At 51.4% G+C, this 22,437-nt stretch overlaps 1 protein-coding gene across 1 annotated transcript in view; it reads left to right on the forward strand.

Moving 5' to 3' along the window:
- The window catches only part of LOC126260809 (venom carboxylesterase-6-like), a 160,419-nt gene that overhangs the window by 46,259 nt on the left and 91,723 nt on the right, over window positions 1-22,437 (forward strand). The window contains exon 3 of the mRNA XM_049958177.1: window positions 5,795-5,966. Within this exon, the coding sequence (XP_049814134.1) occupies window positions 5,795-5,966 (172 nt within the window). The remainder of the gene's footprint in view (window positions 1-5,794; window positions 5,967-22,437) is intronic.

Below are 22,437 nucleotides of genomic sequence, written 5' to 3' on the forward strand. Positions count from 1 at the left end.
AGCTTCCGAGGTCCAGCGTTCCAAAACGGACCCCGCGCGTGAGGACCTTCTTCGGGTCTAGCCCACCATCCCTGTGCCTCCTCGGCCTTCCAAGGAGGCCTCCAAGAAGTAGTCTCTATCCCCCTCTCCACCCCGGCGCGTTTCGTCTGACGCTCAATCCGTGAGTCGCTGCTCCCGGCCGTCTTCGGTTTCGCCGGGACGCTCTGCTGCCAGGCGCTTAGCTGGGCTCTCGTCGGCAAATGATGCTGCCCCTCCTACACAACCAGGGACAGCGGCCGCAGCTGGCGACGACTCGATGGAACCGGATCCGCCTCCCGCCGGTTGTAGCGTTGTTCCCTCGCAACCTGGCCCTCTGCGGCCGTCGAGGTGACCAGCTCTTCCCCTGTCTCGTTCCTCCCCTTTTTTACTCGCGATGGCCTTGTTACATTGGAACATAAGAGGTATTCGATCTAATCGGGAGGAATTACAACTGCTCCTCCGCCTGCACTGTCCACTCGTCCTTGGTCTCCAGGAAACCAAGTTGCGCCCGACTGACCGTATTGCCTTTACCCACTATACCTCGGAGTGGTATGACCTCACCCCTGTGGACGGTATCCCAGCTCATGGTGGGGTCATGTTGCTCGTTTGGGACGATGTCTATTACCATTCCATCCCATTGACAACCCCACTCCAAGCAATAGCTGTCCGTATTACTCTTTCTGCTTTTACTTTTTCAGTTTGTACCATCTACACTCCATCTGCTGTTAGTCGGGCTGACATGATGCACCTGATCGTTCAGCTTCCCCCACCATTTTTATTGTTTGGCGACTTCAATGCCCATCATCCCCTTTGGGGCTCTCCTGCATCCTGTCAAAGAGGCTCACTCTTGGCGGATGTCTTCAACCATCTCAATCTTGTCTGCCTCAATACTGGCGCCCCGACTTTCCTCTCGGACTCTACTCATACCTACTCCCACTTGGACCTCTCGATCTGTTCTACCACTCTTGCCCGTCGGTTCGAGTGGTATGTCCTTTCTGACACCTATTCGAGCGACCACTTCCCCTGTGTCGTTCGTCTCCTGCACCACACCCCATCCCCACGTCCTTCGAGTTGGAACATACCGAAAGCTGACTGGGGACTTTACTCCTCCCTGGCGACCTTTCCGGACCACGATTTTCTCCGTTGTGACAGTCAGGTCGAATACCTCACGGCTGTTATCATCAATGCTGCCGAACGTTCCATTCCTCGTACTACCTCTTCTTCACGTCGCGTTTCCGTCCCCTGGTGGAACGAGGCTTGTAGAGACGCTATCCGTGCTCGACGACGTGCTTTACGCACCTTTCGCAGCCATCCTACGTTGGCGAATTGTATTGAATACAAACGACTCCGAGCGCAATGCCGTAGAGTCATCAAAGACAGCAAAAAAGCTTGTTGGGCCTCTTTCACCAGCTCCTTTAACAGTTTTACTCCCTCTTCTGTCGTATGGGGTGGCCTGCGCCGGCTGTCGGGCATTAAGGCCCACTCCTCGGTACCTGGCCTGACCTCAGGTAATGCGGTCCTCGTTGATCCTGTGGCTGTCTCCAACGCCTCCGGCCGGTTTTTCGCGGAGGTTTCAAGTTCAGCCCATTACCACCCTGCCTTCCTTCCCAGGAAAGAGGCAGAAGAGGCTCGGCGACCTTCCTTCCACTCGCTGAATCTGGAAACTTATAATGCCCCCTTTACTATGCGGGAACTCGAACGTACGCTTGCACTGTCCTGGTCCTCTGCTCCGCGGCCAGATGCCATTCACGTTCAGATGCTGGCACACCTTTCTCTCCCCATGCGTTGGCGTGACGCCGTCGTTGTTCCTATACCCAAACCCGGGAAGGATAGACACCTTCCTTCTAGTTACCGCCCCATTTCTCTTACAAGCTGTGTCTGTAAGGTGATGGAGCACATGGTTAATGCTCGGTTAGTCTGGATACTTGAATCTCGATGGCTACTTACTAATGTCCAATGCGGCTTTTGTCGCCGCCGCTCCGCTGTTGACCACCTTGTGACCTTGTCGACATTCATCATGAACAACTTTTTGCGAAGGCGCCAAACGGTAGCCGTGTTCTTCGATTTGGAGAAGGCTTATGATACCTGTTGGAGAGGAGCTATCCTCCGCACTATGCACAGGTGGGGCCTACGCGGTCGCCTGCCCCTTTTTATTGATTCCTTTTTAACGGATCGAAAGTTTAGGGTACGTGTGGGTTCCGTATTGTCCGACGTCTTCCTCCAGGAGAACGGAGTGCCTCAGGGTTCCGTCTTGAGCGTAGCCCTTTTTGCCATCGCGATCAATCCAATTATGGATTGCATTCCACCTAATGTCTCAGGCTCTCTCTTTGTCGATGACTTCGCGATCTACTGCAGTGCCCAGAGAACATGCCTCCTGGAGCGCTGCCTTCAGCGTTGTCTAGACAGCCTCTACTCATGGAGCGTGGCAAATGGCTTCCGGTTCTCTGAAGAGAAGACGTTTTGTATCAACTTTTGGCGATATAAAGCGTTCCTTCCGCCATCCTTACATCTCGGTCCCGTCGTTCTCCCATTCGTGGAAACAACTAAGTTTCTAGGGCTCACGTTGGACAGGAAACTGTGTTGGTCTCCGCATGTCTCTTATTTGGCGGCCCTTTCTACACGTTCCCTTAATGTCCTCAGAGTTCTTAGTGGTTCATCTTGGGGAGCGGATCGCACTGTCCTGCTTCGCTTGTATCGGTCCATAGTCTGATCGAAGCTGGATTATGGGAGCTTCGTCTACTCGTCTGCTCGGCCATCCCTCTTACGCCGTCTCAACTCCATCCACCATCGGGGGTTACGTCTTGCGACCGGAGCCTTCTACACTAGTCCTGTCGAGAGTCTTTATGCTGAAGCTGCCGAATTACCATTGACCTACCGGCGCGACGTACTGCTGTGTCTGTATGCCTGCCGGCTGTTGTTTATGCCCGACCACCCCTCTTACGAGTCCTTCTTCGCCGATTCTCTCGACCGTCAGTACGGGTTGTATGTGTCTGCCCTGCTGCCCCCCGAAGTCCGCTTCCGTCGCCTGCTTCGACAATTGGATTTTGCCCTCCCTACCACCTTCAGAGAGGGTGAGAGCCCGACACCACCTTGGGTCCAGGCTCCGGTTCATATTTATCTCGACCTCAGCTCACTCCCGAAGGAGGGTACTCCGGCTGCAGTGTATTGCTCACGGTTTGTCGAACTTCGTGCTCGACTTGCCGGTCACACCTTTATTTACACCGATGGCTCCAAAACTGACGATGGTGTCGGCTGTGCCTTTGTAGTCGGGGCTGCCACCTTTAAATACCGGCTCCTCGACCAATGTTCGAGCTTTACGGCCAAGCTTTTTGCTCTCCATCAGGCCGTTCAGTATGCCCGCCGCCACCGCCATTCATCGTATGTACTCTGCTCTGACTCACTCAGTGCTCTTCAGAGCCTTGGAGCTCCCTATCCGGTCCATCCCTTGATTCAACGGATACAGCAGTCCCTCCATTCTTTCGCTGATAATGGTTCTCCTGTCAGCTTTCTACGGGTTCCCGGACATGTAGGAGTGCCTGGGAATGAGGCTGCGGATGCTGCAGCCAAGGCTGCAGTCCTCCTGCCTCGGCCAGCCTCCCATTGTGTCCAGTCATCTGACGTTCGTGGGGATGTTTGTAAGAGGCTTGTGTCGTTGTGGTGGGATGCTTGGTCATCCCTCCAAGGAAACAAGCTCCGGGCAGTAAAACCGCTCCCAACTGCTTGGACAACCTCCTCCCGACCATCTCGGCCAGAGGAGGTCCTTCTGACCAGGTTGCGGATTGGGCATTGCCGGTTTAGCCACCGCTACCTGCTCTCCGGTGACCCAGCCCTGCAGTGCCCTTGTGGTCAGGCATTAACAGTGCGCCATGTTTTATTGTCGTGTCCCCGCTTTAGTCAATCTCGTGTTGTCCTGTCCCTGCCATCTACTTTACCAGATATTTTAGCTGATGAAGCACGAGCAGCTACTCGTGTTCTGCGTTTTATAACTTTGACTGGCTTGTCCAAAGACATCTAACCTTTTTACTTATTTTATCTGCATCTTTGTCAGGTCTTTCTGGTGTCCCCCCATCCCCTTGAGTTTTACTAGATTCCATGTGCTCTAACAACAGTGACTGGGCGCTAATGACCTCAGTAGTTGAGCGCCCTTAAACCCCACCAAAAAAAAAAGAGCATTTTATGTCATGTTGCTCTTTTATGGCACACACATATGTCTGCAGTTCGGGATAATAAATTGCGGGAAATAAAACCTCTTCCCTGTGCTTGGACCTCTTCCTCCCGGCTTCGACGTCGGGAGGAGGTAATTTTAACTAGACTCCGGACTGGGCAATCTTTTTAGCCATCGACACCTTTTGGGTGGCGATCCTCCCCCGCTTTGTCCCCACTGCTTCAACTGTGGACGGTGGGACACGTTTTACTTCAGTGCCCCTATTTTAATCCGCTAAGCGCCCGTTTACTGCTGTCGCCTGATATATCTTCCCTTTTAAGAGATGACGCGCGCTCAGCCGATAGCGTCCTTGAATTTATTAGTGTTAGTGAGATGTCATCGGTCATTTGAAGCTCCTCTTCAATAGCACTTTCCTAAGATTTCCTTCTGTTTTTAATTTCCCTCCTCCTTGAGTTTAGCTCCCATTGCTGCTGAATTAAATTCCCGTTTTTACCCTTCACTAAGCCACAGAATGGGCGCTTAAGACCATAGCTGTTTTGCGCACTAAATCCATAAGAAAAAAAATCCAGTATTTCAGATGACAGTACTCTGTGACTTACAACAAACTTTACACATAATATCAAACCCTTGTGAAACGTTTTCTCGCTGACAACCCTCCAAAATGAGGAAAGGAAAAAAGTTTGTATACTAAATTTTCGCTGTCCATACACGAAAACGGCCGCTCTACTCGCGACAAATTTTGCAGACCGTATCATGTATACCACTGAATATAGCATCAAAATTATCTCTGTGCGGTGTACGGTTAAGTACATGCGTGAAAATGAAACTACAGGGCGAAATGTTTTAGAGACACAAGTGAAATATGTATACAAATGCGTGGGAAATGCGTTAAATGCGTGTGATAAAGAATGACGACGGAAATTTGAGACTGCAAATAAATTTCCAGAAAGGACTGTAAGGCGTATACACGAGAGCTCCGTATATGAAATTAGATATTTTCATTATTTTATAGTTGAAAATGAAAAGCTGACTTAGGTTTAAACCAGTAAATCTAGCCTAAGAGAGACAGGGATAAAGCTGCGCACAGACTATGACGCCCGAATAAGGAGAAACAGGGAGGTACGTGTGATTGGGTCGAGGACTGGCTAGCAAGAGGTCCCGGTGGTGCCAGCGCTTTCTCGCTAGTCTGCCGGGTCCCCTACCCCCACGTGATCGTTCACAGCTATCTGATTGGCTGCTGGAGGACACTTTGCTAAGCGTGGCTAGTCAGCGACACCTTGGCGAAGTTTTACCTCGTCAGCAGTACTCCCTGTGAATTATTCACGTGGACTGCGCACGAGTAGGCGGTGATACCCAGTGACATACGGCGCGCACTAGCCCATGTTCAGCCAAAACCTGAGCGAAACACATTTCTACTGCATCGGAACGAAAAAGTGGAAAAAATTAATTTTAATTACATATAAATTTTTCCCATCAGTCTGGTAATCTACCCTGCACCGAGCAAAGTTTATTAGATCGAGGATATTTATTCTGACGAAACATCGAAATGAAGAGACAAGGCTTGTGCGAACATAGTGGCTAATAAAATTTCTCCTTGGTCTTTACTTTCAGGTTAACAAAAACGATGGCGCAGATACGTGGCGAGTAAAGAGGGACGTGATCGTGGTGATCCATGGCGGCGGGTTCCAGTTCGGCAGTGGAGACATCGCCAACTTCTGTCCCGACCACATGATGGACCACGAGCTCGTCCTCGTCACCTTCAACTATCGATTGGGCCCCCTAGGTGAGCCGTTTATGCTGGTCTGTTGTCTGCTTGTAGTTGGATTAATACTGTTGGCGTGATATGTACTCTGCAGGCTGCCGGCCGCTGTGGGCGAGCGGTTCTAGGCACCTCAGTCTGGGATCGCGCTGCTGCTACGGTCGCAGGTTCGAATCCTGCCTCGGGCATTGATGTGTGTGCTGTTCTTAGGTTAATTAGGTTTAAGTAGTTCTAAGTCCAGGGGGACTGATGATCTCAGATGTTAGGTCCCATACTGCTTAGAGCCATTTGAACCATTTGAACTCTGCAGGCTATTGATCTCTGGTACGCCTTGGGTATCCGAGAGACTGGTTCTGCATCAATCAGTTGCTGGAAACGATGTAATAACTGTACTACACATATACGCTGCACTCGAGATAAAACTTCTGGACTTACGCGGAACTGGCGAAAGATCGTAGTGTCGGTCGGCAGCGCTGCTGCCAGCTTTGAATTGCGGAGCGCAGACGGATACGGGCGCAACAATAGTCTTCCATACAGCTGCGACAACACTGAGACCTCCACAAAATTACAGTACGCGATTGGCTGAGACAGGCGCGCAAAGTACCGACTTCGAGACTCAGCTAAATTACAAGGGCTACTGGAATGAGACCTCACACCACCTTTACTGTTCTATCGGAGCACAAGAAAGGCGACCATGCTCCTGTTTAAAATACCAAACATTTTGCCATGCAAACATATTTGCACTCCTTTTAACGTGCAGCACTCTCACAAGTTCCCATTGGCTCATATTCACTAGTCCATTATCACTCGTTCAGCCCAACTTATTTTTATTATCGCTTTGTGTGTGTGTGTGTGTGTCTCCTGCCTTGTATCTCCAGTTTCCTTCGTTCTGTTCAACTACTATCTCCTCTCGTTGCCAGTCTCCCTTCTCTCTCCCTTCCTGTGCTATCTCATTCATTTATCATCCACTTCCACTTTATACTTCTTTTGTTCCTCTCCCTCTCCCACTGCCACTGTCTCCTTCACTCTTTCCCTAGAATTGTTCTGTTACTGTCAATTGTGTTCCACTGCCATTGTGTCCCTTTTTCTCTCACGCTACAATTGTCTCGTTTGCTCTTCTATACTACAACCGCTGTTTATTACTTTCCCGATTCTTTCTCACTGCCACTCTCACCTCTCACAGCATAAGAAAGCGCGAGTGTGTTTGCGTGCGAAAATTTGTGGAAATTTTTTAAAGGTGCTCAGAAAGTTAGAATGAGGCAGCTGGTACCCCACTTTCCAGACAGTCTTTCAAACAGGAGCATGATCGCGTTTTTTGTGCTCCAATACCATTTTGCCGCTGGTCATCGTCACATCGTCACTCCTAAAAAAAAAAAAAAAAAAAAAAAAAAAAAGCATGGCTCAGTAAAATTCTGATAGTTTACAGTGATACAGTGAATTTGAAATTGCATAAAACTTTCACGTGCACACCACTTTCCCAAGTGCTTGAATACAACATGGGGTCTCCAGAACACTTCTGATCACAACGGAGACACACATTTCTCCGTGCTAAGGCATTCCATAATCTGTTTTCGGCTCACACCGGATTTTACGTGCACAAGTAGAGTAACTTATAACATCTGTGTCTCGGAGACTGATAAAGGTACTAAATTTGCGAGGCTGTTAGAGGACGGGATCTACGGAATATACCGTAAAAAAAATCTGCCATTTTCTGTGCGTAATCATCTCAGAATCCGCGGCTCGGTTTTGGTGTTTCTCGACAACGGAAGAAAATTGTTCAAAATGGTGGAATTTGAGCGATTTGCTGGATTTAGCCATTTATGTATCCGCTGCTGACGGCGAAAAAATGGTGATAAACTTTTTCCGAATTTTCAAAGGAACTCTCCATAAATTATGTGGTGCCTCGATAAGCCCGTTAAGATGCACCGTACACCACAGCTAATGGAAAAAGAACCAACCGATTTGCTCCATTTACCTAAGTTGCAGGGAATGTTTAATATTCAAACGTTGACCCAGTAATGTAGGTTAGCTACAAACACTTCAGCCTACCTTGATCGTGGCGGTCACGCGGTTGGACAACCACGGCGTTTTTCACCATACCTTTTGTTGAGATGTCTCCGAACCGCACTTAAGAAGTAATGTGGGGCACCATCATGCTGAAACCACATTTCCTGATGGACATTCAGTGCCAGGTCATCCTGTCACCCTATTACATACCGAGACAAAGAACTCTGAAACGTTTCTCTGTCCCTCAGCAGACGTGGACCCGTTAACATCTGACTTGAACCGTCGCAAGGATTCCTATTAAAATGGAAATGCCGTGTAGCTAGTGCCTCCCGGTGGGTAGACCGTCCGCCTGGTGCAAGTCTTTACAGTTTACACCACTTCGGCGACTTGCGTGTCGATGGGGATGAAATGATGATGATAAGGACAACACAACACCCAGTCCCTGAGCGGAGAAAATCTCCGACCCAGCCGGCAATTGTACCCGGGCCGTTAGGTATGAAATTCCTCCGCTGACCACTCGGCTACCAGGAGCGGACTATTCCTATTAAAGATATTATATGATCACTCACCTCCAGAAGTCCCAGAAATTTGTAAGGGGAATTTCAGAACACGCTATATTAGGTAAGAAATGAGTACATAGTCCGGAATATGAGGTCCACGGTTTCAATACTACGGTCCCTGCGCGATAAGAGAAATGGCTTCGTAACTGAGCGCTCTAAGGGGAATTTCAGAACACGCTATATTAGGTAAGAAATGAGTACATAGTCCGGAATATGAGGTCCACGGTTTCAATACTACGGTCCCTGCGCGATAAGAGAAATGGCTTCGTAACTGAGCGCTCTAATACCATCACCACCACTCAGTGCTGAAAGACTACGGTTAGTTTCCTTATTAGGTCGTAGGTGATGAATGACAACCTCCGTAGCTGAAAAGTGCCACCGTATTCGGTGCAGAAGGATCCGGTTTCGATCAAGGGTAGCTCATCTGATTTTTGCTGACTTAGGGAGTTCTGGAACGGGGTTTACACTGCCTCATGAGGTTAGATGAGCTTATATGAGGAGCTGTTTGAATACAGAAGCAGCGTCACCATCATGATTTGTCTGTTTTCAATGACAGATGGAGTGATTGGTGACGTGTTGATCAAATGCACCACCACCACCACCATCGTCAATCGCTGCTCGTGCCGTGGAACAGACCTAAGGCCTAATCCGTGGTGGTGGTGGTGGTGGTGGTGGTGGTGGTGGTGGTGGTGGTGGTGGTGGTGGTTTCTTCTTCTATCTACACTTCACACTCTGTTCATTCGTAGCACGGTAGCTTTTTTTTATGGTGTTTGGAGCTATCTCCCAGGCATATTTAGCTAACGTTACATTTCAGTAGTCAGCAAATTGAACGGAACAAGTTTGTGCCTGCAACACACTTTAACCTTAAAGCTAATCGCAAATGAGGCTCAAGAACTATTTTTGATAGCAGTGAGAAATTATAACATGACTTGTTTGATAGAGGATCCAAAACTAAATAGAGTACGCAGGAGGGGACAGTCACGAAGTTTGTTACATCTACGGAACAGTTTAGTAGATGATCTGTGGGTGACTGGTTTTATTGTTACAAATAGTTGTTGTAACAGTCTCCGTTTTGAATATTCACACTCGATTACTAGTTTCTATCATAAGCAATGCTCTTCTTCAGATTTAAAAATAAAACCTCAAAAAATGACATCCAGTCACATTAATGTGACCATCTTTTAAAAGCCTGAATAACCATCTTTTTGCAAAATGGACCGTTTCGGGACGTGTAGGGATAGTCAATGAGGTTACAGGAAGTACAGACAGGGGTGTGGAGACATGGCGATTCGAGTGCGAAGACCAGCTGCACTCTGTTTTTCGGTTGACGATCTGTAGCGCGAACAGCCGGATTGAGGTGTTCCCATGGATTCTCGATTGGGTATAAATACGTGGAGTTTGGTGGCCTGGTGCTCTTCGAACCACGCACGTACACTGCGAGCTGAGAGACGCTGCATTGTTAATTTCATCAGAAAACGCACAATGTGGGTACCGAGGAAGAACGTACAGTATGTAGGAATGGGCGCGGTTCCCGAGGATAGATGCGTACTCGTTTTGATGCATTGTGGCTTCCGAACGAAGAGACCACCCGTGTAGTGCCAAGACAACCTTCTCCAGACCGTAACACTCCCTCGGTTATACTTTGAATGAGAAACAGCGTTGGTCGTATGTTTTTGTTTTATTATCCGAAAAATCGATTTTCGGTCACTTAGTGACCATCCTCAGTGCTGCAATATAAAATTTAAATTGTGAGGCACTGGTGTCAACAAGCTTAGAGCTATCACATAAACTCGCTCTAAGCTTAGAGCGAGTTTATGTGATAGCTCTAAGCTTGTTGACACCAGTGCCTCCCAATTTAAATTGTATATTGCAGCACTGTGGATGGTCACTAAGTGACCGAAATCGATTTTGCGGATAATAAAACAAAAAAAAAACCAACGCTGTTTCTCCTTCCAAGTATATCCATTATCTGGTCGTGGTGCACAGGACACTCCATGGAGTCGCCAATCAATAAACTCCCTCTGTTGTTTCAGGGAGTTCGCTTTCGGACATTTCACTCCGTACGCTCTAACGGCCATTTGTCCGATGGAACATAAAACGTAATTCATCTGAAAAGACCACGTGTGTCCACTCAATCGACGTCCGGCTGCGGTACTGGTGCGCAAATTCCAGCCTTCGGCGCCTACGAAAAGCAATCAGCATGGGTGCTTGAACCTGGCACCCACCGCAGATGCCCATATGCAGCAAAATTCGCTGAACGGTCGTTGAGGACACACTCTCGGTAGCCCCCCAGGGGATCCACAACTCTTTTGTGGATACGTGCGTAGCGAGCACGGGACCCCGAGCTGATGTGGCCTTCCTTCCTTTCCGGGCTGCATACCTTCCCTTTCCGCATCCTTCCCCATCCCCCATCTTCGCCCCCCCTCTTCACCTCTGGCTCTTTCTTTCCCTTTCTCTGGGGTTATGGTTTGTGCCTACGTCCGGAGACGGACGCTTGTACATATACTACATTCTTCGCCTTCCTTCCTTGCTTGTAAGTCTTCATCCTTCCTTTGTCCTTCTCTTTTCCTTACCTCTTCTCTCTACCCTTTTCTCCGCTGCGGCGTTTGAGACCTCTCTTCTTTCCTTTCCCTTTCTCTTTCTTCCTCCCTGTGCGTGTCTGAAGGCCAACCCACGCACTTCCATGCGTAGCCGGTGACGGGGTAACGCGTAATTCCCCGCCCCGGGTAGACAGGTAGGACATGTACGTACCCCCTGGTAACGGCCAGGCCCAGGGAGGGGTGATCACCCGAGCTGATACCTTCCGAAAGTGCCGATTGGTCCCTCCGTCCGTTTGTCGGGAGGTGTGACCTGAGGTGTGACCTGAGGTGTGAACAATCACCTAAGGCGGGAGTGCCCTCAGAGAGGGCCCCCACAAGGGAGGAGCGCGCCATCGGAGACGCCGGTAATCATGGGGGATTCTTCCGCAATGGTTTCCTCACCTTCCACTATGTTTGCTCACAAACGTAAGTTCACTGAGTCTCAGCCACAGTCAGTTCTTCCATCGTTGCCACAGTTCCTTGTTGTTTCTCGGTCTGACGAAGGTCACGACTTCTCCACGGTCAACCCTTTCATTATTCAGAAAGGTGTCGACGCAATTGCAGGTCCAGTAAAGTCTTGTTCCAGATTACGGAATGGCACCCTGTTGTTAAAAACAGTCAGTGCCCTCCAGGCCCAAAAATTGCTGCGTACCTCACTACTACACACCTTCCCTGTCCGGGTGGAACCGCACCGTACCTTAAATTCCTCGCGTGGAGTCGTTTATACACGCTCTCTCGATGGACTGTCTGACGAAGAAATTCAGCACTACCTGTCTGACCAGGGCGTAACGGCTGTTCATAGGGTTATGAAAAGGGTTGACACGAACATCATTCCCCCCTGCGGGTTCGGGGATAAGAATAGGCCCGCGGTATTCCTGCCTGTCGTAAGAGGCGACTAAAAGGAGTCTCAAATGTTTCGGCCTTATGTGATGGTCCCCTCTCGGGTTTGACCTCCATCTTTCTAAATTATTCCGAAGAGCGAGCCAATTGGGGAAGGGCGCCTTACATGGTGCACTGTATCCGTCGTGCATTGAGACCTTTAGCCAACTTTTTCGTCGTTGCAATGGTGTCCCGCTCGTTTTCCGTCTCTTGGGCGGGGATACGTCGCTGGGTGCGATTACCACACTGCACTCTGCAGTGTTGCTTTTAACTGCGACGACGACCTTGGACATATTTGCACCTAAGATCCAGCATGGTAGCCAGTCCGTTGTGGTGGGGCCGCCATGTACCCTCTTGGTTGTAGCCCCCTGACAACACAGGGATCGCTCTACTGATGCCTGCGCCGTTAACTCCCCACGTATGCCAAGGAGTAGATGCCCGTCTCCCTGGGGCATCAGGACTCCCGGCAATGGCCATCCTGCCAGGTGGCTATTGCTGCGGCTGGGTGGCGCCCGTGGGGAGGGCCCTTGGTCGGAGTAGGTGGCATCAGGGCGGATGACCCGCAATGAAGCGTGGTACATCATCTCTCGCTGGCGGCCAGCCGCCAGCAGTCTCTAAGCGTTCTCGGGCTCAATTTAATGCTCAAACGTCCGATCCGAAAACATTCCCCTCTCTGGCCACGCCGTGGGAGGAGCGTAAGTCTCAGGATGGAGGTAATAGTTATTCGCCCCGATTCTTAGTCTGCACGAGAGCTGATGGGGAGTCTTTTCTATCCACAAAGCCTCAGTTCTTCGTCGAGCATTTAGAGGACAAGTTTGGGGAGGTGGAGGGCTTGTCCAAAATGCGCTCTGGGTCAGTACTGATACAAACGGCATCCTCCACTCAGTCACGCAGACTACTTGCTTGTAACAAGTTGGGGGATGTTCACGTTACCATTACACCACATAAGAGTTTAAATATGGTCCAGGGAGTTATTTTCCATAGGGACCTACTTTTGCAGTCTGACGACGAGCTGCGCGCCAACTTAGAGCGTAGAGGTGTTCATTTCGTCTGGCGCATTCATCGGGGTCCGAAGGACAATCAGGTTGCTACCGGTGCCTTCATCTTGGCCTTCGAGGGTGATACATTACCGGAGAAGGTCAAGGTGATGGTCTACCGTTGTGACGTCAAGCCCTACATCCCTCCCCCGATGCGGTGCTTTAAGTGCTGGAAGTTCGGGCATATGTCCTCTCGCTGTACTTCTAGCCTCACATGTCGAGATTGTGGACGCCCATCTCATCCCAATACTCCATGTGCCCCGCCTCCCATCTGTGTCAACTGCGGGGAGCATCATTCTCCTTGCTCGCCTGACTGCAAAGTCTTTCAGAAAGAGCGCAAAATCATGGAATATAAGACCCTGGACCGGCTGACCTATACTGAGGCCAAAAGGAAATATGACAGACTCTATCCTGTGAGAATGACATCGTCTTACGCAGCTGCTACAACAACTGTGCTATCCCCATCAGTTTCGAGACTTCCAGCGAGCTCGATACGCAGTAAGACTCCTCCTGCCCCCTTGCCCGTGGGGGGCTCTACCCAACCGGTTGCTCCTGCACCACCTACCTCAGGAGCAACCTCCTCCCACCCGTCGGGGACGTCCGTCCCCGCTTCTCAGCCGGAGAAGCGTCTAACTTCTTCGGCTACTCTCGCCCGTAAGAGTTCCCTTGGGACCCTCCCTTCCCAGGGTTCCACCAGCGGGAAGGATGACGGCCGACAGTGGCATAAGTCCTCACCAGCGGCTGGGCGTAGGACTTCACGATCCTCCTCTGTCCCGGAGACTGAATCGGTGAAGCCTTCCCAGCCGGTGAAACCCAAGGTTCAGCGAGAGAAGTCCAAGAGAAAGAGCTCTAAGGCCAAAGACCTTGCGGTGGCACCAACCCCACCGCACCTTTCGCGCTCTGCGTCTGAGGATGAAGTCGAGATTCTAGCGTCCGCTGCGGACCTTGATCTCGCTGGTCCCTCAGACGCCATGGATGCCTCTCGTACGGGTACTGAATCGGTGGCAGTGAGTGAACAAGCGGCGTAAATTGCCTTCCCAGTCCTTTCACGCCTTTCTCAGCCGTGGAATATATCATCCTCCAGTGGAACTGCAGCGGTTTTTTCCACCATCTCGCTGAGCTCCAACAACTTATCAGCCTTCACCCTTTCTTCTGCATTGTTCTTCAGGAAACTTGGTTTCCAGCGATGCGAACCCCCGCCCTCCGTGGCTATCGGGGTTATTATAAGAACCGGGCAGCATATGAAAGGGTGTCTGGTGGCGTCTGCCTCTATGTCCTTCACACTCTGCACAGCGAGTCTGTCCCTCTACAAACACATTTTGAGGCTGTCGCTGTTCGAGTGTGGACGCCACAGGCTGTTACCGTCTGCAGTCTTTACCTTCCACCGGATGGTGATGTCTCGCAGCATGTCCTGGCTGCGCTGATAGCCCAATTGCCGCCGCCTTTCTTGCTATTGGGCGATTTCAACGCCCATAACCCTCTGTGGGGTGGGTCAGTAGCAACAGGTCGAGGCGCCATCGTTGAGCATTTATTGTCGCAGCTCGATCTCTCGCTGTTAAACGATGGTGCCTTCACACACTTCAGTGTGGCGCATGGCACGTACTCCGCCATTGACCTTTCAATCTGTAGCCCTAGCCTCTTACCGTCTGTCCAATGGAGTGTGCATGACGACCTGTGTGGTAGTGACCACTTTCCGATCTTTCTGTCACTACCACAGCGTCACTCTTCTGGGCGCCCTAGCAGATGGGCTATGAATAAGGCTGACTGGGACTTGTTCTCCTCCACTGCCGCTCTTGAGCCTAATGACGACATTGATGCGGTGGTTCAGTCGGTCACCACCGGCATCGTTACTGCCGCCGAATCTGCCATTCCCCGCTCCTGTGGGTCCCCTCGGCGGCGGACTGTGCCTTGGTGGTCGCCTGAGATCGCTGCAGCGATTACAGATCGCCGGCGGGCGCTACAGCGTCACAAGCGACATCCCTGCATTGAACACCTGATCACCTTCAAACGGCTGCGTGCGCGAGCCCGCCTCCTTATCCGCCAAAGCAAGCAGGAGTGCTGGGAGCGGTACATGTCCACCATTGGCCTCCATGTCACTCCATCGCAGGTCTGGGCCAAGATTCGACGCGTCTACGGCTATCGGCCACCTGTCAGCGTCCCTGCGCTCTCACTGAATGGAGCAGTTTGTACTGAGTCCGACGTCATTGCAAACCACTTAGCAGAGCATTTTGCTATGAGTTCCGCTTCTGCAAATTACCCTCAGGCCTTCCGCACCATTAAAGAGCGGATGGAACGTCGGATCCTTTCGTTTCGCACCCACCATCCAGAATCGTACAATGTTCCATTCAGTGAGTGGGAATTCCGCAGTGCCCTTGCCGCTTGTCGTGATACCGCTCCTGGACCAGATAGCATCCACTGCCAGATGCTGAAACACCTCTCAGTGGACTGCCAGCGACGGCTCCTCGATCTTTATAACCGTATTTGGGTCGAGGGTGAGTTTCCGTCGCAGTGGCGGGCAAGTATCGTTATCCCCATTCTGAAGCCAGGCAAGAACCCTTTGGAGGTGGACAGCTACCGCCGCATTAGCCTCACCAACGTGCTTTGCAAGCTTCTCGAACGGATGGTGAGCCGGCGCTTGACTTGGGTACTGGAGTCTCGGGGCCTTCTGGCTCCATCTCAGGGTGGGTTCCGTAAAGGCCGCTCCGCCGCCGACAATCTGGTGAGCCTGGAGTCGGCCATCCGTACTGCCTTTGCCCGCCGTCAGCACCTGGTCGCTGTCTTTTTCGACATGCGGAAGGCGTACGATACGACATGGCGTCATCACATCCTTTCTACGCTTCATGGGTGGGGTCTTCGGGGCCCTCTGCCGATCTTTATCAGAAATTTTCTGTCGTCTCGTACCTTCCGCGTGCAAATCGCAGCCTCATACAGTTCCACCCACGTCCAGGAGAACGGTGTGCCACAGGGTTCTGTTTTAAGTGTGTGCCTGTTTTTAATAGCCATTAACGGGATCGCTGCGGCCGTGGGAAATTCTGTCTCTGCTTCCCTGTATGCTGACGACTTCTGCCTTTATTACAGCTCTACTGGCATTGCAGCTGTTGAACGTCAGCTACAGGGTGCTATCCGCAAGGCGCAGTCTTGGGCTGTAGCTCATGGATTCCAGTTTTCGGCCACCAAGACCTGCGTAATGCATTTCTGCCGGCGACGCACTGTCCACCCGGAGCCGCGGCTTTATCTTTCTGGCGAACTTCTTTCAGTGGTGGCGACCCACCGGTTTTTGGGTGTCCTTTTTGATGCCCGATTGACTTGGCTGCCTCATATCCGGCGGCTCAAACAGGCGTGTTGGCGGCATCTAAACGCTCTGAGATGCTTGAGCCACACCCGCTGGGGCGCCGACCGATCTACCCTGTTGCGGCTCTACCAGGCGTTAATCCAGTCACGTCTGGATTATGGGAGCCTGGCTTATGGCTCAGCATCCCCCTCTGCGTTGCGGGTGCTAGACCCAATACTACACAGCGGGATCCGACTTGCCACTGGTGCCTTCCGCACCAGCCCTGTGGAGAGCATCCTTGTTGAGGCAGGTGTCCCTCCACTGCGGTTACGACGCCAACAATTACTGGCTGCTTATGCTGCCCATGTTTTTAGCTTGCCCGGGCATCCAAATTACCGTGTCCTGTTCCCACAGTCAGTCGTCCATCTGCCAGACCGTCGGCCCCGGTCGGGTTGTCCGATCGCCGTACGCGTCAAGGAGCTTCTCTGCGGACTTGGGTTTTTCCCTGTTCCACCTCCTTTCCGGGCGCCTCTGAGTACACCCCCATGGTGTGTTCCTCGCCCTTGCCTTCGGCTCGACTTAGCACAGGGCTCGAAGGACTCGGTCCCTCCAGAGGCCTTCCGCCGCCGCTTTTCTTCCATCCTGGCCACGTATCAGGGCTCTGGAATTGTTTACACCGACGTTCGATGGTTGCTGGTCGTATCGGATATGCGCTAACTCTAGGGGACCATTCCGAACAACGGTCCTTGGCGGCTGGCTGCAGCGTTTACACTGCTGAGCTAGTCGCCATCTTTCGAGCCCTAGAGTATATCCGCTCCTGCTCAGGTAGTCCTTCGTTATCTGTAGCGATTCCCTGAGCGGTTTACGAGCTCTCGACCAGTGCTTTCCTCGTTCTCGTCTGGTGATGGCTATCCATGAGTCCCTGCATACTCTTGCGCGTAGCGGCCGCTCTGTGGTCTTGGTGTGGACCCCCGGTCATGTCGGTATCCCGGGCAATGAACATGTTGACCGCCTGGCGAAAGAGGCCACGAGACCACCGTCTCTGGATGTTGGCCTCCCAGAGACTGATCTGCGGGCAGTCCTCCGCCGAAAAGTTTTTGCGCTTTGGGAAGCTGAATGGCGCGATCGGATCACGCCCAATAAACTCCGTGCCATTAAGGAGACGAAGACTGTGTGGCGGTCATCCATGCGAGCCAACCACAGGGACTCAGTCGTCCTCTGTCGGCTCCGCATTGGCCACTCCCGGCTGACACACAGTTTTTTACTGCGCCGGGAGGACCCTCCTGTATGTCGCTGCGGGGCGGCTTTGACAGTGGCCCACATTTTGTTAGCCTGCCCCTTTTTAGCTGTGGTCAGGCAGACATTTGCGCTGCCTGAGACGCTCCCTGCCCTTTTATCTGATGACCCTGTTATGGCTGGCTTAGTTTTACGTTTTATTAAGGCAGGGGGATTTTATTCTTTACTCTGAGTGTTTCTGTTTTATTTTATTGTTTTATGTTGATTCTGGCCTTTGGCCTACGGTTTAAAACTAAGTTTTTAATGTGTTTTCGGTGGTTGGCTTTTCCTTTTTTTGTTCCTATGGTCGGCCAACCACCGTCACACTCGGTGTGATTTTATTTAGTTTTGTCTGGTCCTTGTCTATGTTTCTTTTGTTCTGTGTCGTCTGTCTCCTTTTCTGCTGAACAGTTTTTATTCTCTGTGGGTATTTTTAGTCTTTTGGAAAAAGGGACCGATGACCTCTGCAGTTTGGTCCCTTTAATCCTTAAACCAACCAACCAACCACGAACATCATTCCAACCCGCACTGTCTTCTTGACATTTGACAAAGTTCAACTCCCATCGAAAATCAAAGCAGGCTATGAGATAATTTCCGTTCGCCCTTATGTCCCAAACCCTACGCGTTGCTATCGGTGTCAGCGGTTCAATCACACCAGCCAGTCCTGTTCCAATCCGGCCAAATGTGTTACGTGTGGCAAGGATGCCCATGAGGGTGCTTGTACACCTCCATCCCCTCGCTGCATCAACTGTATGGGTGACCACGCTGCTTCCTCTCGAGATTGTCCCGTTTTTAAGGATGAAAAGCTCATCCAGGAAATTAGAGTAAAGGAAAAGGTGTCGACCTTTGCTGCTCGAAAATTATTAGCCAGTCGGCAGCCCACCATGCCTCAGAAAGGAAAATACAGCGCTGTCCTTGCTTCTCATCGGCCAACAAAGGAGGCGGCCACGCAGACATGCGACCTCACCTTTAGTGCCACGGTCGTCAGATCGGCCAGCGCAAAGATCGCACGTTCAACCTCACCACTTTCGCCTGCCCACTCTCTGGCTCACCCTTCGTCGAGTTCTGCTAAATCTCGAGCCCACAAGTCAGACACCAAGACTTCGAAAAAAGAGCATACTCGTGAAGAGTTTTTACGTACGGCAACTTCCCAACCATCGGTTCCTCCTTCCTCTAAACATCATACTTCCAAGAAGGCTACAAAGAAACCCAGTTCCTCTCCTTCTCCGCCAAGGCGTGTCCCATCTACAGCACCACCTGGCGGAAATCGCCCTCGGCCGTCTTCTGTGTCGCCGAGGCGCACTGCTGGCGGCCGATCAACCGGCCAGTCGCTGGTGGCAGGAGCTGCTCCTGATCAACCTATGGATCAGGATCTTCTGCCTTCGGCTGAATGCCATTCCATGCTGTCGGTTGCAAGCTCAGAGCAGTCGTTGAGTTGACAGCGACCTTGGTCACATTCCTCCATTTTCTGTTCACCCTATGTCCATTATCCACTGGAATATCCGCGGTATTCGAGCCAATCGGGATGAATTGTCGATCCTCTTACAATCCTACTCGCCGGTCATCTTCTGTCTTCAGGAAACAAAGCTGCGTCCCCATGACCACTTTGTTCTCCCTCATTTTCAGTCCGTCCGATATGATCTCCCCTCTGTTGAAGGCACTCCAGCACATGGAGATGATTCTTCTCCATGAAACTCTCCATTATCACCCAATCCATTTAAACTCCTCCTTCCAAGCTGTCGCCGTCCGTCTTTCCCTTTCCGGATACACGTTCTCTCTTTGTAGTGTATACATTCCATCGTCCACACCAATGGCACGAGCTGATCTCCTTCATCTTCTTGGTCAGCTTCCACCCCCCTATTTGCTGGTTGGGGACTTCAATGCCCACCACCCGCTTTGGGGATCTCCACATACTTGTCCACGTGGCTCACTATTGCTAGACATCTTCCACCAAGCGGATCTAGTTTGCTTCAACACTGGGGTCCCCACATTTTTGTCTGCCTCCACGACAAATTTATCTCATTTGGACCTTGCGGTCGGTACTGTTCCGCTAGCTCGGCGCTTCGAATGGTTCGCCCTTGATGATACACACTCGAGTGACCACTTTCCATGTGTCCTTCGACTGCAGCCTCAACTGCCATATATGCGCTCGCGACGCTGGAAGTTTGCCCAAGCCGATTGGACACTTTTTTCGTCTCTAGCGACTTTCGAAGACCGTCGCTTTCCCAGCGTCGACGATGAGGTCACACATATTACCGACGTTATTCTTACAGCTGCGGAACGTTCAATACCACGCACCTCCGAATTTCCCCGGCGCCCCCCAGTTCCTTGGTGGAACGAGGCATGCCGTGACGCAATACGTGAGCGACGACGTGCTCTTCGCATTTTCCGTCACCATCCTACTTTGGCCAACTGTATAAGCAGCTCCGTGCGCGATGCCGTCGCGTCATCCGCGATAGCAAGAAGGCAACTGGAAATTCTTTATTAGCTCATTTAACACCTTCACTCCCTCCTCGGAAATTTGGAGTCGGCTTCGACGGTTCTCAGGCGCGCCTAGTTTCTCCCCGGTCTCTGGGCTCACTGTCGCGCGTGATACCTTAGTGGACCCCGTCGCAATTTCTAACTCATTGGGTCAGCACTTTGCTGAGATTTCGAGCTCTTCAAATTACCCGCCAGCGTTTCTCCCGAAGAAACGTGCAGCGGAAGTGCGACCTCTTGCTTTCTCCTCTCAAAATCACGAAAGCTACAATACTGTTTTCTCCATGCGGGAACTCCAACATGCCCTCTCTTCTTCTCGCTCCTCCGCCCCAGGACCGGATGGTATCCATGTCCAAATGTTGCTGCATTTATCAACCCGTAGTCTGCGTTACCTCCTTCGCCTTTATAATCGAATTTGGACCGACAGTACCTTTCCCAGACGATGGCGGGAAGCTATTGTCGTTCCCGTTCCGAAACCTGGAAAGGACAAACATCTCCCCTCTAGCTATCGCCCCATTTCTCTCACGAGTAGTGTCTGTAAGGTTTTGGAGCGTATGGTGAATTACCGTTTAGCTTGGTGGCTGGAATCCCGCAGTCTTTTAACACCAGCCCAATGCGGATTCCGAAAGCATCGTTCTGCAGTTGACCATCTTGTTGCTCTCTCCACTTATATCATGAACAATTTTCTCCGGAAACGCCAAACAGTAGCAATATTTTTTGATCTGGAGAGAGCATACGATACCTGTTGGAGGACAGGCATCCTCCGCACACTGTTCTCTTGGGGCTTTCGAGGCCGGCTGCCCCTTTTTCTTCGCGAATTTGTGGCAGAGCGCACATTTAGAGTGCGGGTGAACACTACTCTCTCCCGTACTTTCTCCCAAGAAAACGGGGTACCCCAGGGCTCCGTGCTGAGTGTTGTACTGTTTGCCATCGCCATAAATTCAATTATGGATTGTCTCCTTCCTGATGTCTCGGGCTCCCTCTTTGTGGACGATTTTGCGATCTACTACAGCTCTCAACGGACCAGCTTTCTTGAACGACGTCTTCAAGGATGTCTCGATCGCCCCCACTCTTGGAGCATCGAAACCGGCTTCCGTTTCTCACCCAGTAAGACCGTTTGTGTTAATTTTTGGCGACGTAAGGAGTTTCTTCCGCCCTCCTTACATCTAGGTCCTGTCAACCTTCCGTTTTCTGACGTCGCTAAATTCTTGGGTCTTATGTTTGACAGAAAACTGTGCTGGTCCTCCCACGTTTCCTATCTTTCGGCTCGCTGTCTGCGATCACTTAACACCCTCCGTGTCCTGAATGGTACCTCCTGGGGAGCGGACCGAGTGGTCCTTCTCCGCCTCTATCGCGCCTTAGTGCGCTCGAAATTGGATTATGGAAGCATAGTCTACTCCTCTGCTCGGCCGTCTATTCTTCGGCGTCTCGACTCTCTCCACCACCGTGGATTACGTTTAGTGTCTGGAGCTTTTTACACTAGCCCTGTGGAAAGCCTTTATGCTGAGACTGCTGAACCTCCGCTGTCCAATCGGCGAGCAGTCCTTCTGAGTCGTTATGCTAGCCATCTGTCTTCCATGCCTACTAATCCAGCCCATGACCTTTTTTTCGACGCCTCATTTGATGTAGGGTATGCAGGCCGCTCCTCCTCCCTACTACCCCCGGGAGTCCGCTTCCGTCAACTGCTCCATTCTCTTTCCTTCCGCTTTCCTAAAACCTTCTTGACAACTTGGGGTACAGCACCGCCTTGGCTCCGTCCCCGGATCTGCCTGCTCCGTGACCTTTGTCGATTTTCCAAGGATGGTACCCCTACACTTGTTTATCGTCGGGCATTTGCTGCTCTATGTGCACAAATGACGGACGCCACATTTATTTACACCGACGGCTCGAAAACATCGTTAGGTGTAGGGAGTGCCTATATTGTTGGCGACACCCCAAATCACTTTCGGCTTCCCGACCAGTGTTCGGTTTATACTGCGGAGCTTTACGCTGTTCTCCAGGCTGTCCACTACATCCGCCGCCATCAGCGGATACAGTACGTAATCTGCTCAGATTCTCTCAGCTCTCTCCTTAGTCTCCAAGCTCTTTACCGTGTGCACCCTCTGGTCCACCAGATTCAGGACTGTCTGCGCTTGCTCCACCTGGGGGGCGTCTCGGTGGCGTTCCTCTGGCTCCCGGGACACGCTGGTATCTGTGGGAATGAGGCGGCCGATATAGCGGCCAAGGCTGCAGTCTCTCTTACTCGGCCAGCTATTCAGTCGATTCCCTTCACCGATCTACGGAGCGTTTTATGTCGCAAAGTTGCTCATTTATGGCACGCGCATTGGTCAACACTTCCCCATAACAAATTGCGGGAAGTGAAAGCCCTTCCTTGCGCTTGGACCTCTTCCTCCCGAACGCGTCGTCGGG

This window comes from Schistocerca nitens, chromosome 5 (genome assembly GCF_023898315.1).
Source record: "Schistocerca nitens isolate TAMUIC-IGC-003100 chromosome 5, iqSchNite1.1, whole genome shotgun sequence".
Taxonomy (NCBI): Eukaryota; Metazoa; Arthropoda; class Insecta; order Orthoptera; family Acrididae; genus Schistocerca; species Schistocerca nitens.